Raw genomic sequence first — 24,331 nt, 5'->3', positions numbered from 1 at the left:
CACCCACACCCATCAGCACCAGGTGCCCAGCGGCCACACTCCGGCCGACAAAGCCTGGAGAGAAGTGTCACCCAGGAACTCAGCAACCAGCTGCTCAGGGCCCAGGAGAAGGGGGTCGGGCAGCCAGCGCCTAGGGAGACAACGGGTGCCAGGCCCCGTGCTGCCTGTGACAGCTGCAGAGTCTCGGCTTGTCTGAGTTTTAGCTCCTCATCTGCAAAACGGGACGATGGCGGTGCTTCCGTCACAGGGTGGCGGAGGGGATGAGATGACAGACAGCCAAGGGGGAGCCCAGCACTGCGACCATGCCAGGCACACCTCACACTCAGGGCCGACGCCCCTCTTGGAACCTGGCATCTGACAGAAGAAAGGTAAAGCCTAGTAAATCGCCCAGAAAGCGGACAGAACCCAGACACAAGCACCAACCACACACAGAGAAAGAAAAGAGACTACGAGGGGTTGTGCGGTGACCCAGCGACAACAGCAAGTTTCTGTCAACACAGACACGCTGCACACGGGCCGCTTGTTCATTCAGGACACGCAGCAGTTGATGCCTCCTGGGTACACATCTCACACCGACGCTGGGGACAAAGCAGCGGATGACGCACCACAGGCATACCGTCCGGGACCCGTCCTGACTCAGGAAAACAGCACAGCCTTTCCCCTGGGTTGGCGCTGAGGACACACACCAACTTCCAGCCAGGCGGGAAGAGACGTTCAGAACCGTCCAAGGAAGCACCATGGAGCTGGGGGAACGGTGAGCTCCAGCCTAGCCAGCGGGTGGCTGACAGGGGCTGTGGCCGACGCTCTGGACTGCTCCCCCCACGGACAGGGCACGCACCGTTCGCTCCCACCGACATCAACGACCAGCAGGCCCCAGAAGCTCACGCGGACATCACGCTTGCCTGGCTTTGTCCACACCCGTCACAAACGCCTCGCTCCTCCTACTAACCCGCCAGCCACGCCCGAGGCTCGAAGTACACTCAGCAGCTCCCAGCGACACTGACCGCGGGAGAAGCAGACAGGCCGGGATGGATTCGTGTCCGCTAGTGAGTCTTTCAGAACGTGGGCCTACCGACCACAGTGCACTTGCTCGTCGGCCCTCGAGCCTCACTGTGAAGGCCTGTGGGCGCCAAGACGTTCGCCGCCCTCAGAAAGGTGGCAGCGGGCCCGTGCACCCACAGCAAGGGCGTCCCTGGGCTCCGGGGGCGGCCAGCACACACCCCCAGGGCAGACTCAGAGCCGGGGTGCACTCGGGAGTAGAAGTTGCTCATGAAACACCCGCACCTCCTTCCAGCCAGCTCTCACAACCAAGACCCGTTGACACATTGGTACCGGAGCGCAATGTCCCAGCAGGTGGCCCGGCTGGACCTCTGTGCAGAGCACGCCTCTCCCCCAAAGACGGCGCCTGCCTCCTCTACAACCACTGCTGCGTATTTAGGGGAGACAGAGACCTCCTGTAGGGAACGGTTCCAGACCACGGAGACCTGCACACACAGAGCACCCCGGCCCGGCCAGAGAGCAAGAGCCTGCTGCGGGCTCCCTGGGGCACAGGCACAGTGTCGCACACGGCTGTCCCCGCTTTGGGTGCCAGCACGGGGAAGGCCACCTGGATGACTCCCGTGTCTGCAAAGCCGAGGAGAACGACGTGCACTCACATACCTGCCTTAAGAACAAACTAGGCGAGACTTCGATGCAGGTGAGGAATCAGGTCGGCCCAAGGAAGGGACTTTGATCACCCGTCCTCCACGAAGTGGGGATTTCCCTGCCATGGGGTATCCGCTCCTGGTCACAGGAACCATGCACGTTCAGGCAGAACACAAAGAAACCGGGAGAGACGCTGGAGGCTTTCAACGGTGAATGGGAAAAAGAAATGCACGTATATCCCTTGCAAGAGAATCAAAAATACCACAATTCCCGGGGAGCCTGGGTGGCTCAGTCGGTTAAGCTTCGTCCAGCTTCGGCTCAGGTCAGGATCTCGAAGTTCGTGAATTCAAGCCCCACATCAGGCTCTCTGTGTCAGCACCGAGCCCGCTTTGGATCCTGTCCGTTCCGCCCCTCCACCCCGCTCATTCTCTCCCTCAAAAATAAACACTAAAAAAAAAATTCCTCAACGTTATTAACTCTTCCAAAAAGCGAATTTACGTTCTCACGGAAACCCGAGAACCAGCTGCTCCAGAGCTCCCCAAACCCTCAAGAGTCTCCCTTAAGAAGCCTTCAGAGAAGAAAGAGGCGCTCTCGGAACCACCAACTTCACTCTGCGAAAGACCACTGGCCCCCGGGGTCCGTGAGCTGGTGCCCTGACCACAAACACCCGCTCCCCTGTTGCACACGTCTTAACCCTGAGGATGCTACGCAGAGGCTGGCACTTCCTATTTTCTACTCGACGGGAATTGTGAGTGTGCCCTGGCCCTAACTGCACATGCGGCCTTTCCAAGGGTGGGCTTTCCTCACCACTTCTGGAAGACGGCCCTCCCCCTGGCCCAGCTCCCTGGCCTCAGGCAGGTCGCCATGCTCTACTCAATACTGGCCCTACTTCAGTCAACGCGCCACAGGAACTAGGGCAGCCACCGCCGCCACCCGACAGAGGGGACAGGAGGTGGGACCCCTCTCTCCGACTAGTGGCTCTGTGTGCCCTGAGTGCTCACTGCACCCGACTGGAGTAGCTGCCGGCAGGCTGAGCTAGGCCTCAAAGGCACAGACCCAGGTTCCAGGAAAACACTGCTGCCCCTGGTGAAGCCAGGGCCCCTCGCGCTCTTGTAAACGCGCACCACCGGCCCCCGGGGAGCGCGGCTCCCCCTGGAAAGGCAGCCAACCGCTCACTGTCAGGAAGGACACCTCTGACCGGCACCGCGAAGCGACCGTCGAGGTGGCAGGAGCCGGTGACGGGGCGCGCTAAGGCCCCAGTGGGGCCCCCTCCCTCACCCACAACACACCCAGGGCTGCTCCCTTCTTGCCCTTCGAGGGACCTCCTCTGAGAGGGGCTGAGAACACATGCTCCGGGAGGCGAGGCGGCGGCTGCCTACCACCGAGGCCGTCCCAGCAGGAAGGGCGTGCAGCCGGTCCAGGTGATCCAACAACCTTGACAAGTCCTAAAACGAAAGGTTGGGAAAAACAGCGTCCACGCCGCCAGCCGCCTGTAGGCGAGCAATTTAGCAAACAGCAAACGCTCAGAGCAGTCTGACAGGACCGACCAGAGTCCAAGAAACAAAGCAACAAAGGGCGTGGAGAACAAAGACCTGAAGAGGTAAAATTAGATAAAACTACTTGCGGGAGCACAGAGGTCCTTGCAAAACCTGGGTGCTGACGTTCCCAAGCGGCTCTCCTGGTTCCTCTAAAGGGACCCCAAGTCCACGTGGCTTGGGACGGGCCCCAGCACAGAGTGGGCACCGGCCCCACCGCTGCACTGGGCTGTGTTAACTGCCTTCGCAGGGGACGCGTATGTGCTGCGTATTTCAGCCGCGCAGCCACTAGCGTTGAGAGCGGGGCATATCCTTCCAGCACCGGCGCCGGTTCCCGGGGCGCAGCCGCGGGGTCACGGGAGCGGCCCGGCCACCCCTGGCACACCTGCTCACGGGCTGTGCGCCGCACAGAAGCCCCCGCACCTACATCCTGGCCCCCACTTTCACAGCCCCTCTCAGGGCACTGCCGGCCCCGCGGGGGCCCGCAGCCACCAGGCCGCTCGCCGCCAAGTCGTGGCCGCCCGTCTAGCGCGCAGCCCCCACGAAGGCCTCAGGCCGATGAGCAAGTGCCAAGCCGCCGAGAGCTCCGACTCCGGCTGCCGCGGCGCCGCCGGGGGCCTCCTCCGGGGAAGAAAGAGGAGACGGGGACGCAGGCCCGCTCCCCGACGGCGCGGGGTCGGTCCGGGCGCCGTGGACGCGAGAAGGCAGGCCCCCGCGACTGCCGGCCGGGCTGGCCGGGCGGGCCCGGAGCGCGGCCTTACCGTTGCTATAGGCGTACGGAGACTCGGCCGCGCCGTCCTGCAGGCTCTCCAGGATCTCGCCCTTGCCCACGTCGCTGTCGCCCACCAGCAGGAACTTGAGCAGGTAGTCGTAGCTCTTGACCGGGCTGCCCTGCGTCCCCATCCTCTCACGCGCGCGCGGACCGCGCCCGCATGCCCACGGCGCCGGCCGCGGGAGCACGGCGGGGAGGAGGCCTCGGAACGACCTGCGGGCCGGAGCGCGGGTGAGTGGGGCCGGCCGGCGAGGCCCGGGCCGCGCCCGCTCCTCCGCCCCCGCCGCCTGCACCTGCAGCACCACCACCGCCGCCGCCGCCACCACCCGCCCGCCTCACCTCAACGCTGCCGCCGCCCCGCCGCTTCCCGCACGGAGACTAGCTGCCTCGCCGCCCCGCCCCCGGACCGAGCGCCGCCATTGGCTGTCGCCCCGCCCGCCCGCCCAGGCCCATTGGCCCCTGCGCAAGTCCGTCACGGTCGCCGGCCCCCCCCCCCTCCACCGTTTCCCACACAGCACCAAGAAGCCTCCTGTCGCCCCACCTCCACGCCATCCTCATTGGTCGCCCGCCGGCATTTTCTCATCGCCATTGGCCCGAACGCACGTCCGTCACGACTGTCCGCCCCCACCGTTCCCCACGCAGCGTTGCGAAGATGCTGACCGTCTTGCCTGGTCGCCGTCGCCGTTGGCTACTCACCTCCGTATTTCCCGGAACCTCTGGTTTGCTGGCACGTCCGTCAGCACCTCTACCGCCCCCGCCGCTTCCCGCAGAGCACCTCCGAGTCAACAGCAATCCCGTTCTCTGCCCTCGCAACACCTCGGCCCTCGCCCGCCCCCTCCCCGTTGCCATTGGCCACCGCTGCCTATCCTCCCAGAGCCACTGGTCCGCCCACACGTCGATCACGGCCCCTCTAAGCCCGCCCCGCTCACCCCGTGCTTTCCTCCCTTCCCTACATGCTCACCAATCAGGAGCTTGGGACTCCAGATTGTTTGCATACGCCCCCTTCCCACAAGCGGGAGCAGGATGGTGGCCGTCCCCGGGGGTCAGGTGACGCGGCTGGGTCCCGGAGGACTTAAGCCTCTAACAAGTTGCGGTCGCTACTCCCGCAGAGACCTCAGCGAGGGCAGAGAGCCCCCCTGGAACTGTGCTCTCGGGAGCCGCCCTCCCCGCGTTGGGGCGGGGCCCGGGCGTGGCGGGACGAGTCCGGCCAATCGGCGCTCAGGGGAGGCCTGGGAGGCGGGACTTCCTCTCCGGTGGGGGTGGGGTCGCCGGAGGCGCTCAGAGCCCTCCGGAGAACTGGCGAGGGTAAGGGGCCCCGCGGCCTGGCCCGGTGGTCCTTAGGTCGCGGTGCACGACTGCGAATGCCCAACGTTCTCGAACCTCGGCGCCTGGGAGGACGGCAGCACGGGCCCTGCCCCCAGGGTCTCGAGGCAGGAGCCGCGCCGCCCACCAGGTCGTAGCGAGTCAGGCAGGGTGGGGGTCCCAGGAGGAGAGGGGCGTGGCGGTCCGGGGCAGGACTGGGGGGCCTCCAGGAGGAAGTCAGCCCGCGGTTTACAAGAAGAAAGGGTTATTTTTCTTAATGGGCAAAGAAGTATGCAGAACCTGTGAACACGTGTGAAGACGCATTTTCACTCTGCAAAATGGAAATTAAAGCAAAATAATTCCCCTTCCAGCCATCAGACTGGCAACAGCGCTTGTGGGCCAGGACGTGGGGAACAGCTCTCTTGAGGGGGTCGGACAGGCTCGTAATTTAGCCTGGAGAAGTCCTCAGAAACGAGGTCAACGAACTTCACTGCAACGTTGTAGTCATGTTGAAGGTCCAGAAACATCTAGGACCGCTGTTTGGGAGCTGTTGAATCAACCCCGTTCATGCAGTTCTACAGTGAACGGGATGAGGTGCAAACAACACTGTCGTGAGACGAGATGAGAAGAACGCAAATGACAGCATGGTCTATCCAGTGTAATTTCAATTTATGCTCTTAAAAAGCTAACAACACATTTGATTCCAGGTTTAGGTCTATGAAAGCATAATACGTCCATAGGAAGTGGTCTGGGAAGTATGACAGGATCCTTTCCTCTGGGATTTCGGATCAAGAGTGACTTTCTCTGGGCACTTGGGTAGCTCCAACTCTTGGTTTCCGCTCAGGTCATGATCTCAAGGTTTGTGATTTCGGTCCCACGATGGGCTCTGTCCTGATGGTGCGGAGCCTGCTGGGGACTCCCATCTCCCTTTCCGCCCTGCACGTGCTCGCTCGCACTCTCTCTCTCTGAAAATAAATAAACTTTAAAAAAAGTGGCTCTCTCTTCATTGATAGCATTTTTATGAGAACATTATTTACACATGATGCTTAATAATGAGTAGCCCTGGGGCACCTGGGCGGCTCAGTCTGTTAAGCCTCCCACTTTGGCCCAGGTCATGATCTCACAGTTGGTGAGTACGAGCCCCTCGTCAGGCTCCCGGCTGACAGCTCAAAGCCTGGAGCCTGCTTCGGATGCTGTGCCTCCCTCTCTCTCTCTCTGCCCCTCCCCCGCTCATTCTCTTTCTCTCAAAAATAAATAAGCATTTAAAAATTTAATGATAAAAGCACTTTTTTCACCTTGAATAAAAATCATTGAATTGTGCTCACAGAATGGGTGAATTGTATAATATGTAAAATATGCCTCAGTAAAACTGTTAATAATAATAAAAGAATTAGTTGCCAAAGCTGAGCCAAGCACAGCCCTTACCAGAGCAGGCACTGAGTGCTACGTGCACCGGAGAGGCCACAGAGAGGTAGGGCTCCCTGGAAAGCACATCTGTGCAGAGGGAACAGGCATGTCCCCACAAGGGCCATCCCCCGGTGTGCTGCGCCGAGGACAGCCCAGCTGGCATGTCACCCAGGAAGTAAGGAGCTGGTTGCAAGAACTTTCTTCCCGTGAGGTCACCGAACCTAGGCCATCCCTCCAGTAGCAGGTGGTTGTCAGGCAGCCGACCCCAGCGTGAATGGCACCACACCAGTGACCCCGTCCCCAAGCTGCAGCAGCCTTTCCCGGGGAAGTGTGCCACGGGCAGGCCTCTGAGCATTTTGGTGTGGTGCCTGGGGGGCTTCCTGAGGAGCTGGTTCCTCTGCTGGGTGAGTAGCACCTGGGCCTTCCTCACCTGCCTTCAGAGACTCTCCTCTGGTGCTCCTGGTCCTCTGGGGACGCACAGAGCCGGGACACTTGAGGGCAGAGACTGAGTGTTGGCTGGCGCAGCACAAGGGAGCTGGCAGGTGTCTGCCCACCCCTGAACCTCGAGCTGGCAGGGCAGGGAGGGTGCTTGGGGGTGACGGGACCGGCCTCTCCCGCAGCGGTCAGTGGCGGCTCTGCCCTGGCGCCGCCCGCTCCCTGCTCGGAAGTACCAAGACCCTCGTTCCGGGACTGGTAGCACTGCGGGGTTGCCACTTTCCTTCTTGGTTTCTGAGGCTGCCTGAAAGGGGCGGTGGGTGACCACCCACTATCTCATCCCCTCCCCAGAGATTTTATTTATTTTTAAATTTTTTTCAGAGATTTTAAATCAGAAGCATCCTTCATCCCTCTAGGACTTCCCCCGAAGAGGCTCCGGTGGCTTTAGCTCCACCGCCTGCTCCCCATCACCCAGGACAAACCGAGGAATCGGGCTCCGTATGCAGGCTTTTCAACCGGGCCTCTCCCAGCGTCCCTGCTTTGTAGGTTGGAGGCCCGTCCGGGGGTGTGATCCTTGGGGGCAGGCTTGGGCGAACTCTCCTCAGGGGCTTCGGGTCCTCCGCTGGGTTCCTGCACTGCTCCCAGCCCCTCTGAACTCTTACCTCCCTGCCTCAGACCAAAAAGGCACCATAGGAACCCACAGGGTGTGGGGCAGTAGGGCCCAGACAAGGGCGGGATGGGGGGACGGGGTGGCGGGCGAACTCCCTGGTGTCCGGGAGGCCTTGTGGACAGAGGCGCTGTCTCCCACGCAGATGTGTGCCCTTCTGCAAAGACGTCCTGGGGCTAAGTGCCAGCTCTCCAGACTGAGGAGGGGACAGGAAGGCATCCCTGCTGCCGAGAAGGGCCTCAGGCCAAGAACGAAGCAGTCCTGAGCAGTCCTCTGCTTCCAAGTCCTGGCTCAGCCTTGCTGAGGTGCCCACGCGTTAGGTGGTTAAGGGTGATTCCCAGCACCCCCCTCTCTCGGGAGACTCGGGAAGTATCCAGTGAAGAAACCCCCCAGGCCCCCCCGCAGGCCTCCACACACGGCTCCCGTCCAGGCGGGGAGTGGTCTGGGATGTCTTTGCCTTCCCCTCCAGGATTCCCCCTGCTCTCTATGCTGAACCCCAAGCTCTGCTCTCCAAGAAGGGTCTGGGGTTTCCCCCTCGGGCAAACAGATCTTGGCTCCAAAGTCCTGTGCCCAGGCTCTCTGGGGGCACCCACAAAAGTTCAATTACTCTGGAACTCCCCCCAGCCCAAGGCTGGAGCCAAGGAGAGGCCCCATGAAACCCCACAGCAGGAGGAAGCCGGAAAGTCCCCGTGTGCGTCCAGCAGCAACCAATGGCGCAGCCGGCGAGCCGGAGGGTGGGGAGGGTGGACACTCGCGTGGTCGCAAACATCTCGGCACAAATTACTTATTAAAGAGTAAGTGGCTTTGCGGAGGAGAACCCCTGGCGATCAAGTAGACGTCACCAGGATGGACGGACGCCACGCGCCTCCCAAGGTGACACCCTGGGAAGGACACAGTCGCATGTCCAGGGTCTTCCTGCCAAGAGCACAGGGGCTGAATCTTCTGGTCAGAATCATCAGATGAGCCCCACAGAGGGACATCCTACGGAGTAACTGTGGTGAAAGGCAGGCAGGCTGGGGGCACCGGAGGCTACAGGGCCCTGGGGAGCGGCACAGTGAGTGTGTGGCAGGGACGGGGGTGGGGTGGGAGAGGAGGAGTTGGGGGGGGGGAGGACAGGCTACTGCAGAGGTCACCTGGGGGCACCCAGCAAGGGGCCCGCCCATGCTAATCGACTCCCCTCGCTGTGCTGTGGCTGCAAGGTACACACTGGACGTTTTAGGGGCAAAATTAAGGGCAAGTGACAATCAAATTGTTTGGAAAAGAATACGGCACAAATACAAAACCCGAAGTGGCACAGTGTGAACGATGGGGAGTGTGGCTCAGGGTGCCAGACAGTACTGTGCACTGTGTTTCTGTAAGTTTGAAATATGTCAACACAGGGAGCTTCCAAACACAGGAGGGGCCGGTGCGGAGACACTGTGGGGCTCAGACCTGCCCGCTGTGTGGCCTTCAACTAGTCACCCTCCCTCTCTGAGCTCATCTCCTGACTGATGTGCGTGAGGCCGCGGTCTTCCAGCCGTGAGAACCGGAGCGGGAAGCAGTGGCCCTGAATGGAAGGCAAATGTCCACTTCTCGGGGCGACCTGCGATCCAGCCTCAGGGAAGCCGGAGCACAGGGCTCTGCCCCGGTCAGCGTGGCAGAGGTGGTAAGAGACCTGGGGTGAGGACAAGGCCGTCCACAGAAGAAGGCTGTTCTTGGGAGGATGGGAGCAGCCTGGGAGGTGCAGGTAGCATCTCCTGGTGGCTGCAGCGGCTGGAGCGACCGGTGCTGCCCTCAGGAGGTGGGGAGGCAGCCGGGCAGAGGGGGACAGCTGCCAGGCATGGCCCGTCAAGTGGCCACCACCGTCCCACGGGCTGGGCAGAGCCCCGAGAGGAGAGGCGGTGGGCCCCACGTGATCTCGAGTTTTGGCATCTGCTGGCAAGAAAGACGGGTGGTGGAGGCTTTTCTCAGCAGGCTCTGGGGCCTGGGGACAGACCTGAGCAAACTCCTCGGAGGCTCTGGGCCCTCCACTGGGTTCCCGCACCACTCCCCACCCCTGACCTCTCACCGACCTGCCTCAGACCAGAAAGGCACCACAAGAACCCACAGGGGCCTCGTAGGGCTCCCCATCCAGCCTCTGCTGACCCGTTAGTGGAGGCACAGCACTGGGAGGTGCTGACGGACCTCTCCGGACTTTAGCCCTTCCCAGCAAAGCCCGGACGGCAGGTGCACAGGCGGCCAGCCGAGGGTCCCTCAAGGCTGCAGGATGAGTAGAGTGAGGCAGGCAGGATCCCTGCCCTGCGAGGAGTCCACAGGTTTGAGGCGATCTATTCATCAGAGCCAGGGCGGCTCACCCCTGCCCCAGGGAGGCCTGCACCCCTACCCTCAGCCCTGTCATTCATACCAGGGCAAGGCCAAAACCAGAGAGTGAGTGTGCCCGTGTGGCGATGGGAAAGTAGAGGGTACGCTCCAAACGGGTGGGAAGTTTTATTGTCTCAGCAGAAAAAGGCAGAGCCAGGACCTGTCCCGTCACATGCCGAGCTGCTGGGAACTCCCCCAGGGGCTCCCCGCCGTGGCCCGCAGCCAAGGAGTGCAGGTGGCAGAGGTGGACAGGCCCAAGTGCCCGCAATGAACAGAGGCCGCTGCCCCTTCTCCTGCTCGGGCTACGGCACGAGCACAAACAACTCCAGGAGGACAAAACACAGACGATGCCATCCGCACGTACAGTCTTCCTCCCCCTGGGGATTGTGGGGCTCGTGCCCATAGTGAGATGCCACGCCAGCCGGCAGGCAGACGCGGCCTGAATGCTGCCCCCCACCCCCCCGCCACACACACACTGGAGACCACAAACGTGTCTCTCTAGGAGCTGCCTGCTTCTGTGCGACGTCAGCGAGGGAGATGGTATTTGGCCAAGGGGCCTGTTCCTGCAGGGGTGTGGGGCAGGGACAGGGCGGCAGGGTGAATGGCTGTCTGGTCTCTGGCAAGGCGGCTCCGGGCACCTGCATGGCCCGGCTTCACACAGGGAGACCCGAAGGCCCACGGCAGCTCCCCCTGCGGGACAACCTCTCCGGGTGGCATCAAGCAAACCCTTGTGTGGTCCAGGCTCCGAGGGCAGTGCTGCCGGCTTCCCAGAGGGCTCGGGGCCACTGGGGCTGCTGGTTCTGGGGACCCTGGAGCAACCCCCAAGGACGGGATGCTGGGGGTCTGCCTCAAGGACCGTTGAGCGCATCCCGGGAGGGGTCCCTCCACCTCCCGACAGGGAGAGCTGCCAGCTTGCCCCGTTGGCAGTGGCCGTGGTGGCCAGGGGTAGAGGCCTACAAACCCCTCCCGGAGTCTGGGTGTGATGGGAGGGGCAGAGCAGGGCTCCTGGGCAGGCCCCCGGGGGCTGGGGGGCACCGGGTTGCCGATGCCATCCCAGCAGGTCAGGAGGCGGGTCCCGAGGCAAACACTGCTAGCGATGAAGCACGGGCCTGCTGGCCCGGCTGGCTGCCCCTGCGACCTCCTGCTCAGCACCCCGCAGCCTCGGAGCCAGGGGCAGATGTAGAGGCCTCAGACAACCAGGGGCACAGAAGGCAAACTGCACGGATGCGTGCCGTCCTGACAGTCAGCGTCCCCGGGAGGGTGGAGGGCTGACTGTGGCCGTGTGGCGGTGCCGGGCGGGCCGGTGGCCAGGGTCCGTCAGTCCCGCTTGTCCCCTTTCTGCCTCCAGGGGTAGATGAGCTCCCCGAAGAAAAGCTTGCGGCACAGGGAGCCCCAGGAGTGGGTGGGGTGGCAGCCACAGCTGGGGAGGCGGTAGGTGCGTATCACGTGGCTGAAGGGCAGGGGGTTTATCTGAAAGCACGAGGGCGGTGGTCAGCCAGCACACAGCCCCCAGCGCACCGGGCTGTCAATCGTGCCCGTGTCGGAGCCGGCGCTGCCCAGTCGTGCCCTCTCTGCAGCACCCAGGGGTGGCGTGAGCGGCTCAAAAGGGAACACTCCGGCCGAGACGGGCATGTCCTCCTCGAGAGAGGCTTCGGGGAGGGGAGGGGGGCCGGACTGGAGGGGAACAGACCCCTCTACTGCAGGACTTAACCTCGCAGGAGCCTCGCAAGTGGTCTGGGAACACACCCCCCACCCCGAGAACACCACACAGGCTGGCTGCCTCAGTATCTGACGGTCCCTGAGATGTGGCCCTCAGGCCAACCACCCCGCCCCCCCCAGCAGCCAGTAGCCACCCACCTACTCCCTCCCACAGGCCAAAGGGGCTGTTTCCGAGAAAAGAGCCCAAGAGGAAAGGCCTGTGTGTCCCGAGGCCTTCACCAAGTCTGTCCTCGTCCACCTGGAAGGAGAGCCCGTGGGACCCAGGGCAGGAACCAAGGGTGCAAGGCCCAGCAGGCAGGAGCCCTGCGTGGCTGAAAGCATCTGACATAGCACAAGGGATCCCATCCAGGGTCCTGCCGAAGGAGGTTCCAGGCGGAGGGGGTCACAGTGCCCAGATGCCTCGGAGGTGAGGGAGCCTCCCCTTGGGCCCCACCCATCAGCTCTGCTGCACCCTGCGGCCCTACGCCCAGGGAAGCACAGAGGGATGAGATCCCAGCTGCCCCCGCATCTGGGCAACACCACGGCAGGTGGGTGCCGGCTCAGTCCACTGGCAGCGGCGTGAGGGGTGCGCGGAGGCCTCACCTGCATCAAGAGGCGGAGGGGCCTGTCAGCCTCATGCTCCAGGACTCGGAACTTCACGCCGGCTGCAGGAAGGGCAAGGTGGCTGTGAGGGAGGGCGGAGCCCCCCAGCCCCACCCAAGGCCCACGGCCTGCGGACAGCCTCCCAGGCCTCCCTCTCCTCGTGTCAGCGCAGGCGGGTGGGCGCGGGCGGAGGGCCCTGCACCTCCGGTGGCACTCAGGAGGCTGAGGACGGCCCCGGTGGCGCCACAGGCTCACCCGCCCCCAGCCCAGCCCCAACCTTCCCGTCTGTCTCTGGGCTGGCTGCCTGGCCGGAATCAAAGCCTCCACAGAACTCCACCGAAAGGCAGAAGCGGCGTGTCTGGGAGCCAGGGAAGAGTCAGCTGGGCATCGGGGGCACGGGCGGTGCTGCTTTCCAAACGGGATGCGGGCTGGGCTGGGCTGTCCCACAGGACGGACAGGGTGCTTGCCGGGTTGTGGCCACCCTCCTGGCATCTAAAGGTCTTCTAAATTCTGTGTGCGTGGCCGACTTGGGAACCCACCATGCCCCTGGCCTACAGTGTGGGCTCCCAAGCCCGGGAATTCCCAAGGCAGAAAGTTCTTAAAAAGAGAAGCAGGAGCTAATTATCAATTGATGAAGAGGCCCCAAGGCAAACTCAGTGAAAAGGAGAGAAAGCAGCAGCATCTGTGGGTTTTTATGTGAAGTTAAAACGACTCAGCTCTGGCCACGAGCTGTGGGCCGGGGGAGGGAGACCCTGGGTCTCAGGCTCTTCACCAGCCTGGTCTTGGCAAGAAAGTATGGGCAGAGGCTGGAGCCCCTGGCATGGGCCACCTGGGGGCCTGCAGGGCAAGTGGTCTGGAAAGGGAACTCAAGGGTACCCAGTAGGCCGATGTTAGGCCCAAAGCCCACGGAACATGCAGGTTCAAGTCCTTGGCCCTCAACGGGCTGCAAGAGGCTGCTTGAGCTTGGTGTGGGGGCTGGGCTGCAAACCGGACACAGGGCCAGGTTTGCCCTCCCTGTGTTCCCTGACATGCGCAAAGCCCCCGAACGGGACTGGCCAACTCACGATGCTGTGACGGTTTGGTCTGCCTCCCTGGGCCTGCCACGGGGATAGCCTCCCCTCAGGGGCATCTGGCCAACCACCAACCTAGTGGTCGGTGTCATCATGAAAACAGGGGCAGCCAGCTGCAGGGGGCACAGCCAGGAGCAGCTGGGACGGTGGGTACTGTCCCGGTGGGCAGTGGTCTGTGGGGTGGGGCGAGGCTCCTATCTCACAGATCTGGCCAGCCCAGCAGTCTCCGCCCTGGCCTGTCCTCTCCGAGGCTGAAGGGCATGAGCAGGCACACACAGTCACACACAAGCACACGGGGACACTTTTCTGAGCCACGTTCAGGTGCCACCTACACTACTACACACAGACCTCGGGGCAAATCTCACACTCGTCGCAGGAAAGGGTGAGAAAGAGGAAAGGTCGCCTCTGCAGCCTCTAGACCCGAGGGCGAGGTGGGTCTCCCTCCAGCTCACTGCAGGCAGCCGGCCCGGGGGACACCAGGGGTCTCTGCCCTCCCCACCAGCCGCCCCCATGCCCCACACTACTGCTTCCAGCAGCACACGGGCCCACCTGCAAGCCTGTAAGGCCGGCAGAGCCGGAGGCCGAGGGAGTACAGCGGCAGGGAGTTGATGAGGTCCACGAGCACATGGATCAGGCCCTGCACGGCCACCACCAGGAGCCGGAGCTACAGCACAGACAGCGCTCAGAGCCACGCCGCACGCCCAGGAGCAGAGCAGCCGGGAGGGGCCCGGGCCACGGCCAAGGGCGACCAGGAGCTCGGAACCCCCGGGGAGGGTGCAGTTCCCACCCAGACCCTAAGGCCCAGGTATGAGGAGGCAGGGGGCCGCGAGCGGGAGTGGCTGAGCCCAGGGAAACACGCCACCAGCCCCTCCCCTCGGCGTGGGCCACCTGGGTGCCACACCCCTGAGTCCTGCGCCCCCGCCGCTTGTCCCCCGAGGGCAGGGCCCAGCACACAGTGTCCGGAGAGCATAGGAGAGCCACACCCTCCATGGACTGCGGGGACAGACGGCAGGCAGAGCACACACTCATCACCCCAAGCACTGTGGGCGAGGCCCATCGGCCGGCTCGGCCAGGTGCCGTGGCCAAGGCCCTCCCAGGCCGCGAGCCCCTCGGCTCACCAGGGTGAACACCAGGTAGTACAGGGCCGTGGTGGGCAGGAGGAAGAGCAGGATGGTGAAGAGCAAGGTCCCGATGAACAGCTGCAGGGAGAAAGGACACCACCGTCAGCTTCAGCAAGAGCCCCGCGCCGGGAACAGCCCCGTCCCCACCAGACCCATCCGGTAACCGAGCGGAAAAGGGACGCCTGCCGCCGGGACACTCTGGCTTCCTGAGACAAGTCAGGAAAAGCTGCTCAGGACAGCTTTCTCCAGTACTGGGAGGGACGTGTCCGCGTGCCCTCCAGACTCGGGCGGACAGAACCAGCCAGCAGGACACGAGCACATACACCAGAAGCGGGCGGGTGGTGAATTTGGGGGGCAGCAAAAGTAGGCCTTGGAGGGCAGCACGCAGGGTCCATGTGCCAGGTCTAAGCTACGGGAAAAGCCAGAGGCAGGCCCTGAGCCTAGGTCACCTCCATGCCCTGCCATCCAGCGGCTCCCGGGGGTCCGGCACCCTCCCCAGAGCAGCGTCCACCTCCCGCCTGGGGCAAGGTCCCGTGCTGTCTGAGGCTCCGTATGCACCCTGCCCCTTGCAGGCTCCTCACGTTCCCCAGCGTCCGTGCCGACCCTTGGCAGGTGAGGTGAGCCACGGACAGGAGTGTGGTCACCCCATCAGGGTGCCAAGCGGCTACACTGGCCGAGCCGTTTAGAGGACCGGATGCACTGGAGCTCGGGGGGCGGTCGGCTGTGGGTCCCGCCGGCCCCCTGGAGGGGTGCCCCTGCCCTGCAGTCCTGCCCAGTACCTGGTCCAGGTCATAGGAGCAGGAGTCCACCCGCTGGCGCAGAACATTCCACTTCTTCCCCCGGAACAGACGCCAGAGCGAGGACAGGCCACAGATCTTCAGGCAGTACAGCCTGCGGGAGGGACACGGGCAGCATCAGGGCCAGGGCTCTGGGCCCCCCCGGGAGCCCCCCCGGGCCCGGCAAGCGTCCAGGGTGCTCACGAGCGGGGAGCACACGCCCACCTGGCGCCGTAGACGTAGAAGCAGTAGATGTGGAAGGTGAGGAGGGCGATGATGTCTGACAGGATGGACAGGGCGACCGTCAGGCCCAGGCAGGCCGAGAGGCCCACGTGCCACAGGATGCGCTCGATGAAGGGGGACATGAGGTGGATGTAGCCTGGTGGGATGGGGGACGGTCAGCTATGGGTCCTGGCCCCCCCAGTTCCTCACGGACAAGGCGCGCCTGAGGCTGCCAGACTGCTCTCCTTCCTGGCCGTCTCCAGGCCGAGCAGCCGGCCTGGTAGAGCAGGGCTACACACACACACACGCACACATACACACACACGCACACATACACATACACACACACACACACACACACACACACACACACACGGCACCAAGAGGGAGGAAAGCAGGGACCAAGGGGATGGGTGGGGCCCCACTCAGCCAGGGCTGTCCCCCGGGTGCACAGGCTTCAGAAGCCGAGTTGGGGGGGGTCACTGGGGCCAGGGGGAGCTGCCACTCACTGATCCACAGATGCAGATGGTATAGGAAGAAGCGGCCGAGGACCTGGTCCAGCGCCCGGTTCATCTTCAGCCCAGCAGGTGCTCCCATCAGCCACTGCAGGAGATGCTGGAGCTCCTCGGCCACGTGCTGGAGGGATGCAGGAGGGGCACGCAGTCTGTCAGCTGCACCCCACCACGGCCAGCCCATCTGGGCAGGGACAAGGTAGTCTGGGTGCCTCCCTCCAGGTGTCTCCTAACATGACGGGCACACAAGCTTTCCCATGCTTGTCTGGCCAGGAAACCCCTCTTCGCAGATGCTCTGGGACCTGCTGAGAGGCACAGCCTACAAGGCTGACAGTCTTCCCCTGGCCCTCTGGACACGGGGGCCCGAATGGCCATCACCCTTTCCCGCATTCCAACCCTCCCGCCACTGGGCCCACCGGAGCACTCGGCCCCACATGCCCAGATGAGGGACAGACCCCAGCTCACCGTGAACCTTGTAGGGGGAGCCCACGGGTCTACAGTGCCCCTCTGCTGAGGACCCCACCCCACCACCTGGTGCTGCAGAGGCCCAGGCCTGCCCTGGGCGGGTGCCCTCAGGTAATCCTGAAGGGTATCGAGCCCATCAGGGGCCCAGGTGCCAGTGAGAAGGCCAGAGAGTTCCCGGGAGAAAAGGATGGATGAGACGTGAGTCACCGACTACAGTGAGCGAGGGCCAGAGACGGCACAGGGACTCTCACAGGCAAGCAGGGAAGCTGACCCGCATCCTGGTTGCCCATGGAGGAAGCCAATGTCCGAGCGCTGTGTCCGTCCCAGAGCACAGGCCTAAGGACCCTCAGCCTTATCAGCAATGCTGAGACCACAGCGGTGACTGCCCCACAGTCACCGACCTGTCACCCCCCTCCTGCCCACTGTGCGGGCCTATGAAAGCCTCAGCCGTGTCAGGGGCAGTGAGGAGAGAAACAAAGCATTCTTTATAAATAGAGCTTATCTAATATTTAAAGGATAAGAGCTAGGCGGCAGGAAGGAGCTTTCATTTTTAAATTAAATATTTATATTTCTGCGCAATTCTGCAAAAGGGAGATCTAAGATGAAGCGGCCAAGAGGCAGAGCATGGACAAGCAAGGTGAAGCGACCAAGCCACCTTCCCAGCCGCCAGGCCCTCCTTGCTCTCCTCCTCTCGGACCAGGTCTCCCAGAGAAGCCATGGGGGCTCCCGGCCTGTGAGGGCTCCTGCCCACAAGCAGGCCCAGAGCACAGCTGCGACTGATGCTGATGGCAGTGGCAGGGGTGGCACGCACAGGGACCACACCGGGGCCAGTAGGCCACTGGCAGAGGCGTGGGGGAGGCCCAAGGGGCCAGAGGGACTGCTCTAAGCAGGGAGACAAGCTCCCCGACAGGAGTGACAGGGCCTGTGGCTCTGAGGAGGGGAGGCAGAGAAGCCGAAGGCTCGGCGCCGGCATAAACGAGCAGCAGGGTAGAAGCTGAGAGGAGGGCCGCGGAAGGAGAGGAGGGAGCCCCACGGACAAGCTGGGCCCCCAGCACTCAGCATGGGAACTGCAGAGTCAGCAGTGCGAGTGGCCTGACTGCCACAGGGTGTGAGGCCCGAGCCTGACCGCACACAGACAGCCCTGGACACACGCAAGGTTTCCGCGATGCTTTCTGTGCAGAGCGCCCAAGCCAGCAGCCAGGGATGGGACCCGCCTGGGGTCAAGGACAAGGGCTGCTTACGGGCCCCACAGAGGGAAAGGGCAATGGTGCTCTGGCCGGCGGATGGGCCTCTGCCGCCCCCAGGAAGGGCCCCACCTCCAACTCTGGGACACACTGGGCTCCCCCAACCAAGTCACCCCTGGGACACGCCAGGCTCCCCCAACCGACTCACATCAGCCACGGGGACGAGCGCCTCTGCCAGGTGGCCGATCCGGTCCTTCCCGTGAAGCCAAGATAGCAGCGCAAGACCAAGGGCCACGTCAAGAAGCACAGAGACAAGCACGTTGGCCTTTCTGGAAGGAGGAGCCCCACAGGGTGGGTGGTGAGGGGACCAGCCCGAAGGAGGAGCCCGACGGGAGGGAGTGAGTGGTGAGGGGGCCTTTCTGGAAGGAGGGGTCCGACGGGGCGGGCGGTGAGGGGGCCTTTCTGGAAGGAGGGGTCCGACGGGGCGGGTGGTGAGGGGACCAGCCCGAAGGAGGAGCCCGACGGGAGGGAGTGAGTGGTGAGGGGGTCTTTCTGGAAGGAGGGGTCCGACGGGGCGGGCAGTGAGGGGGCCGGCCCCAAAAGGGTCACTGTGGATGGGCTGGGTGTAGAGAAGTGGGCGGGGGGGCACGGGTTGGTGGCATGACCAGCAGCTGTGGTGGAGACCCAGCACCTCATCAGCTGGGTGGGGTTCTCGGCCTTCTGGGTGCTGAAGACAAACGTGAGCTGCTCCAGCCGGTGCCTGAGCTGCTCACATGTGGAGAGCTTGCTCCAGATAAAGGAGAGGGGCCACAGCTGGAACACCCTATGAAGGAACCGAGAGGTGGATCTTCAGCTGGGGTTCCCTGTCGGCCAAGGGCCGAGGGCCCCCTTGGCTGGTGCCGTCACCAGGCTCGACGCAAGGCCCTGGAAGACCCCGAACACCGATGGCCACACTCCCGAACTCGGCAGCACAGGCACATGGCGGGGGGCACAGGCGGGCAGCCCGGCGAGGGTCATGACGCACTCACGGACGTTAACTGGGAACCTGACCTCCTCACAAAGCAGTGACCCGAGGGACACCCAAGGCCAAGCGCCAAGACCTTGCCCCAGGAGTGGAGAGAATGTGCTGTCCAGCCACCCAGCGCCTCGCCCCGCTGGACGGGTGACCCTCGTCGAGGGTCTCCAGGCTGCCAGGGCTGCCCCACGAGACTGATTTCTCACAAGGCAAAGGAAGCACTGAGATGCTTCTGCAGACAGTGGGACGTTGAGGGGGGATGTTGAGGGGAGACGTCTGTGAGCAAAGTGCCCTGTCGGAACTCGGCTACACTCAAGAGTCTCCACTTCGAACCTCAGTCCCTGCTGCCGCCAGCAGGAGCCCGAAGGGCGCGGAGCCGCCTACGAGCCGAGTGCCGGGCCCTCGGGAGGAAGGAGGAGGTCTTCGAGCCGTTCCGAGCCAACTCCAGGAGCCAGACGTGCTCAGCACACCCCTCCTGAGCTCCAGTCAGCTGGAAGGCGGCCTCGCACTGTCTGCACAAGAGACCCCCTCCTGCACAGCTGTTTCCCCGAGGCTCACACCAGCCGTGGGCGGCCAGGGCTCCGCCAGCACCCCTGGGGCTGCCCAAGGGGAAGAGGGGGCTGCCCTTCTGCACAGTAACAGCTCTGCCTCGCATGACCGTCCCTGTGCTCTAACCCGATGGGCTAATCAGGATTCGGGGCACACGAGCCACTGTTAACCTTTCTTGAGTCCTCTGAAAGCTGATAAAAGCTAAGGACCGTCTCTCCCCAAAACCGTACTTTGGCTGACACACACTTTCCTGTCATTCGTTCCAGGGAGTAGTGAAGATCCGAAACCCGCCCTTCGTGTCCAGATCCCCTGCAGCCCTCACCCCAAGGTGCTGTCCACACACAGCCGCCAAGGGCTCTCTGCCGGCACAGGCGAGAGCACTCCACGGCCCTCGGTGAGGAGGTGAAGCCAGTCCCCAGACCCAACAGCCAGAACCCCAGGACCTAGGTGGGGGGCGCCATGGGGGAGCGAGCTTCTCACAGGGGGAGGGGTGCCAGCATTCCCCAGGGCCCTCGAGGACTTTTATAAATCCCTCGGCCAGGCCTGCAGCCAGGAGTAGCCCAGGCCACTGTGGAGAACAGCCAAGGCTAGGGACCACCATCCCAGACACACGGCCACCAGCGAGCGGGCCCCGGCCCTGCCAGGGCCAGGCAAGTGGGTGGGACCCGAAGGCCTCCAGGACAAACAAGTCCTAGGCACCAGGCAGGGCAAACACCAGCCCTCAGGTGGCAACCAGCTGGGTCTGCTCATGGCCTGATTGCCCGTGTAGGGGACCGAGCCACCTGAAGTCCACTCTGGCCCCCTACCCAGCGGGGTCCCATGCAGCCAGACGCTGCTGAGGAGGCACGCTCTACCCAGGGAGCAAGGGGCACGGACAGCAACCAGCACTCAGGCAGCCTCAGACATGCCCAGAGAGGGCTGGGCTACAGCTCAGGGGCCGGACTTCCTCCCGCCGCGGCCCCAGGGGCACTTACCGGCAGGCGCTGGCGGCTGAGACAAGTGACAGCAGGCCGCCCAGCAGCAGGCAGATGGGCCCCGAGGCCCGCTTCGCCAGCTCCGCGAGGATGCTGGCCTCGACGCCCTCCGACTGCCAGTGGCTCAACCGCACGGGGCCCTCGTCGAACCGGTCACTTCGGAAGAGCTCCTCACTGCGCGCCACCGTGTCAAAGACAGCAGCCAAGCCCCCAGCACCGGCCACGGCATCGCCAGCCTGGTGGTCAGGCAGGGCCACGGGCGGGTGCAGCTGGGACAGCAGCACCTTGCGCTGGTCATAGAAGACGAGCATGACCTGGTCCTCGCCGGGGGCACCGGCGCAAGTAGGTGCCTGCCGGCGGGTGGCCTTGCAGCTCCAGAACTTGCTGCCCCTCTCCCGGCACAGCTGGAGCCAGGGCTCATGGGAGAAGATGGCGCCCAGGCCCTCCAGGAAGTGGCCCAGGCTCTCCTCGGCATCCTGCCGGCGGTGGCACCAGGTGCCCAGCACGGCCACCCCCACCTGGCTGGCCTGCTGCACCCGAGCCAGGAGCTCCTTCACCTGGATGGGGATGAAGGGAAAGTGCACCACAGCCAGGACCACAGCGCTGGTCTGCTCCGGGACCCACCGTCCCACCAGCAGGCCGCTGTCGGCCGAGGCGCAGCACGTGGGGAAGAAGGCCTTGAGCACCATGCCGGGCACGCTGGAAGAGAGGGGAGAGACCCCGCTCAGGGCCGCCGCCGCCGCCGCCCCACGACGGCCCTGACGGACACGCACACGCGGCCGCGGGGCCGCGTCGACCCCAGCTGCCCATCTCGCGTGGGTACCGCCCCCACCCCCACCCCAGGCCGGGCAACGCTTTCCCCCCTTTCAGAGACAAGCAGGCCGAAAGGGGGTGAGGCTACGCGACCCTGATACCACTCACAAGGGTGTGCAGGGCTGAACGTGAAGGTTTACTTCTTGTTTTTAAGGAAAGTGATGAGAGTATTTTACGTGTAGCACGTGGAAAGATGGAAGATCTCATTAACAATGAAAGACGCAGATGAAAATCTGACGAACCTTGATTTACTCACTAAGCCAGCGAGACTAAAGATGAAAATTTAAACAGATTACTTCTGGGCTGAGGGAAACCACATGCTGGCGGCTGTGGGCACGGGACGGGAGCCCCAGAATATACCAGAGGAGCCTTGCTGCTCTTGTGGGGCTCTGGCCACTCCTCTGACTCTCCCCCCACCGCCTACGGCTGCGCCTGTCCGTCGCATCGGGGCTGGGTTCCTGGTGGGGGGACTGTTCCCTCTGGTCACAGTTGAGCTAGGCAGCTGTCTAGACATGGGGATCCTGGAGAATGGCAGGCTCCCCGTTGTTTTCTGTCCAGCTGGGGGGCACCAGTCTTCACGGCCTCTCACAACCTTCACACGGCCCCAAGTGGCTGCAACCCCTGAATTCGGGGAGACTCCAAGCCTTGCCCTGCCCAGAGGTAACTTGAGCAGGGATGTGGGTCTCTCAGCAAAGCCCCTCCCAGATAAGACCGGGCGGGCGGCAGGCCCTCACCCAGCAGAGCACTGAGGGCTTCACCTTAGAGCACGCTCCTTCCCAGGCACTGACTTCCCCAACCTTGGCAGCACGGACGGCATAACAGCCGCCCTGGGCTAAGACCCCCAAGCTGGAGCCTACAGCTGAGGGAGGCACACAGGTCTGGGACTAAGCCCACTGTTCCCCAGGCCCTTGGGGACATACGTGTTGGGATGGCAGGACATTTCATCCTCCTCCTATCTGTCGGGGGGCTCTGGGAAAGGCCTTCGGCAGACACAAAGGCCCAGGGCTCAAGAGATCACTGGTATGGCTGCTTTCCTCCCTTGCAGGGGCCCAGACTGGGGCTGGAAGGTAGAGGCCTCTTCCAGCCGGTTGTAAAGGGGGCTTCCCACAGCTGTGGGTTCCAGCTGAAGAGGGTCCTTCCGGGCAGAGCAGCAGGACTCCCAAACGCCCCCTCCTCACCAAGCGACTGGAGAGGGCAGCCAGCAGCAAGTGCAGGCAGGGGACGGCCTGGAGCACCCGGGGCCGAATCCCTGCGTCCACTATCAAAGGCATCGAGGCCAACTTATCTTCCTGACCCTCCTGACAGGGGCCACTGTGAGACCTGGGAGGAACCCGGCAGCTCTGGTTTGGTGACCAGCAGGGGGACCAGACATCCCACCCTAGGCCTCTCAGTGCCAGCCCACTGAGATACACCAGCTTGGCCAGACGACACCATCAGGCCCTGCTTGGGGACCCCTTTCACAGGACCTAAGGAAAACTACGCACGGCTACCGGCGGAAAAGAACAACAATCGTCCCAACAGCGAACAGATGCTCTGGAGGAAAAGCTGCATCTGTTGAAACAAAGGTGTTTTCACTTCGGGAAACTTCACTGAGTTGTGCACAAACGGTGAGTGCGTTTTCTTTGTGTGCGTTACGCTTCATCTACAAAGTTTGCCTAAGAAGGAAGAAAAGGCTCCTCGTGTGGAAGGACGAAGAGCAGAGGGCAGAAGCTGGTGTTCTTATCCATGGGGCAGAGAGGGAGAACTCTTCACACATCACGGGGCGAATCTCCACCCGCACCCCCACCTCAGCCTCTGGGAGGGATGAACACAGACAAGTCTACTCAGATCAGACATCCAGACAAAGAAGAAAGAGCAGGCAATCGATAGCAGAGGTGCAGAGGGAGGAGGGCAGTAACTTGGGCAAAGCGCTGCTCTTTCAAGACGGGAATACAAAGCCAGGGCGCGTGCCCGGGGCGGCCTCGTGTTCACAGTGCCAGCGAGTTCCCTTCCCGATCTGTCTGGTGACAGGTCTCGGGGGGCTGGGACAGCCCTGCTCCCACAGGGTCTCCCTGACAGGGTGGAAGCCTACTGCCTTCTCTTCTGGGCACCAGCAGCCACTGGGGAAAAGCGCAGACGGGACTGGCCAGGGACAGCTCGCTGGCTGGAGCCGTCCTCTGACAAGCCTCCCCACCGCTGCTCCTCCATAATCCGGGAACATTCACTTTTACTCCGTGTAGTTTGTGCTTAAAAAACCAACAACAGTTCGTTCGTTTGTTTTTCTTGCATGGGGTACACACTGCTTCCTACCCCTCATTACAGAAGAACTCAATCTACGATTCTGGTTTTGGGTTTTTTTTTTTTTTTTTAAGTAAGCTCTAAGCCCAACGTGGGGCTTGAACTGCCCCCCTCCCCCCCCCCCCCCAACAAGAAGTCGCCTGCCCTACCGAATGAGCCACCAGGCGCCGCCTTCCCGCAGTCAGGGACGCCTGGAGGTGCCGAGGCCCGCTCGCTGACCCTGAATGCCCTTCCGGAGGGTCCAGGGCCGGGGCCGGCCCGCGGTGAGCGCGCTGAGCCAAGGCTCCCCGCGAAGGGCGCCCACGCGGCCCCGCCGCCGCCCCTCCCGGGCCCCACTCTACGGATGAGGAAACAGAGGCTCCAGCGGCGGCAGGCCCGCGCCGGCCGGGCGGGGGCTGGGGGTAGCCACCGGGGCCCCTTCCGCCGCCTCGCCCGCGCCCCGCGCCCCGCGCCCGGTCCCGCCGCGCCCGGGGAGTCGGGGCCCACAGCCCCGGGGGGAGGGGCGGCGCCCCAAGGTCACACCGCACGGCCCCCCCCTCCTCCCCCCGCCGAACGCTCACCGGCTGTTCCCCCGGGCCGCGCTCTCAGGCGGCGGGGTCGGCATGGGGTCGGGGACCGCGTCGGGCCGGCCCGAGCGGACGACAGCGCTCGCGGCCCCCGGCCCCCAGCCCCGCCGCGGCCGTGCCGCGGGACACGAGCCCCATTTCCGCCGGCTCCCAGCGTTGCCGCGCGACGGTCCGGCCCCCAAAGGCGCCCGAGCGGCCCGCCGGCCGCGCCCGAGCGTTCCGCGCACGCAACGTTCCAGTCCCGGGAGTCGGAGGCAGGCTCGTGCGGCGTCCTGGTCCCCCTCATGCGGCATCCTCGCTCCCGCCAAGGCATTCATGTCCCCTCCCCAGCTCTTGTACCCCATCCAGTCTACCCGCAGTGTCCCCAACACCACTGCCTTGCCA

The 24,331-nt window shown here is 63.6% G+C and overlaps 2 protein-coding genes and 1 long non-coding RNA gene across 5 annotated transcripts in view; 1 reads left to right on the top strand and 2 right to left on the bottom strand.

Moving 5' to 3' along the window:
* Positions 1 to 4,767, bottom strand: part of RAB40C (RAB40C, member RAS oncogene family) — a 29,387-nt gene extending 24,620 nt beyond the window's left edge. Inside the window, exons 1-2 of one of the 2 annotated variants that reach the window (XM_030300153.1) lie at positions 4,648 to 4,767; positions 3,941 to 4,164 (exon numbers count right to left, since the gene is read on the bottom strand). In XM_030300153.1, coding sequence (XP_030156013.1) covers positions 3,941 to 4,082 — 142 coding nt within the window. In that variant the 5' untranslated portion in view covers positions 4,083 to 4,164; positions 4,648 to 4,767. Of the gene's footprint in view, positions 1 to 3,940; positions 4,165 to 4,290; positions 4,328 to 4,647 lie in introns of those variants that run through there. The other variant, XM_030300152.1, reaches the window with a different exon arrangement.
* On the top strand, positions 3,842 to 18,323 carry LOC115503781. Its single transcript, XR_003965513.1, has 3 exons — positions 3,842 to 3,854; positions 18,157 to 18,241; positions 18,290 to 18,323. It is a non-coding gene; the product is annotated as an uncharacterized LOC115503781 (long non-coding RNA).
* Positions 11,325 to 24,040, bottom strand: PIGQ (phosphatidylinositol glycan anchor biosynthesis class Q). 2 transcript variants are annotated; one of them, XM_030300151.1, is made up of 11 exons: positions 23,942 to 24,038; positions 20,292 to 20,990; positions 18,445 to 18,576; positions 17,962 to 18,082; positions 16,102 to 16,228; positions 15,596 to 15,749; positions 15,374 to 15,485; positions 14,592 to 14,672; positions 14,023 to 14,137; positions 12,404 to 12,465; positions 11,325 to 11,572 (listed from the first exon to the last, which is right to left on the bottom strand). In XM_030300151.1, exons 1-11 carry the CDS (start codon positions 23,983 to 23,985, stop codon positions 11,420 to 11,422), a joined length of 1,800 nt encoding a protein of 599 aa, XP_030156011.1. In that variant the 5' UTR covers positions 23,986 to 24,038; the 3' UTR covers positions 11,325 to 11,419. The 2 variants fall into 2 exon arrangements, 1 of the variants encoding a protein (XP_030156011.1); XR_003965512.1 differs by lacking the exon at positions 14,023 to 14,137 and having other exon boundaries at positions 11,535 to 11,572; positions 23,942 to 24,040.
* Positions 24,041 to 24,331: the final 291 nt, after the last annotated feature.

This window comes from Lynx canadensis, chromosome E3 (assembly GCF_007474595.2).
Source record: "Lynx canadensis isolate LIC74 chromosome E3, mLynCan4.pri.v2, whole genome shotgun sequence".
Lineage (NCBI taxonomy): Eukaryota > Metazoa > Chordata > Mammalia > Carnivora > Felidae > Lynx > Lynx canadensis.
The sequence above is the reverse complement of the archived record's forward strand: the minus strand, read 5'-3'. Positions and strand labels throughout refer to the sequence as shown.

Coding starts and splice junctions, on each gene's coding strand:
- PIGQ (XM_030300151.1), bottom strand. CDS start 23,985: ATGCCGACCCCGCCGCCTGAGAGCGCGGCCCGGGGGAACAGCCG. Junction 20,991..23,941: donor GCGGCCCGGGGGAACAGCCG/GTGAGCGTTCGG, acceptor CCTCTCTTCCAG/CGTGCCCGGCATGGTGCTCA. Junction 14,673..15,373: donor GCTCCTATGACCTGGACCAG/GTACTGGGCAGG, acceptor TTCTCCCTGCAG/CTGTTCATCGGGACCTTGCT.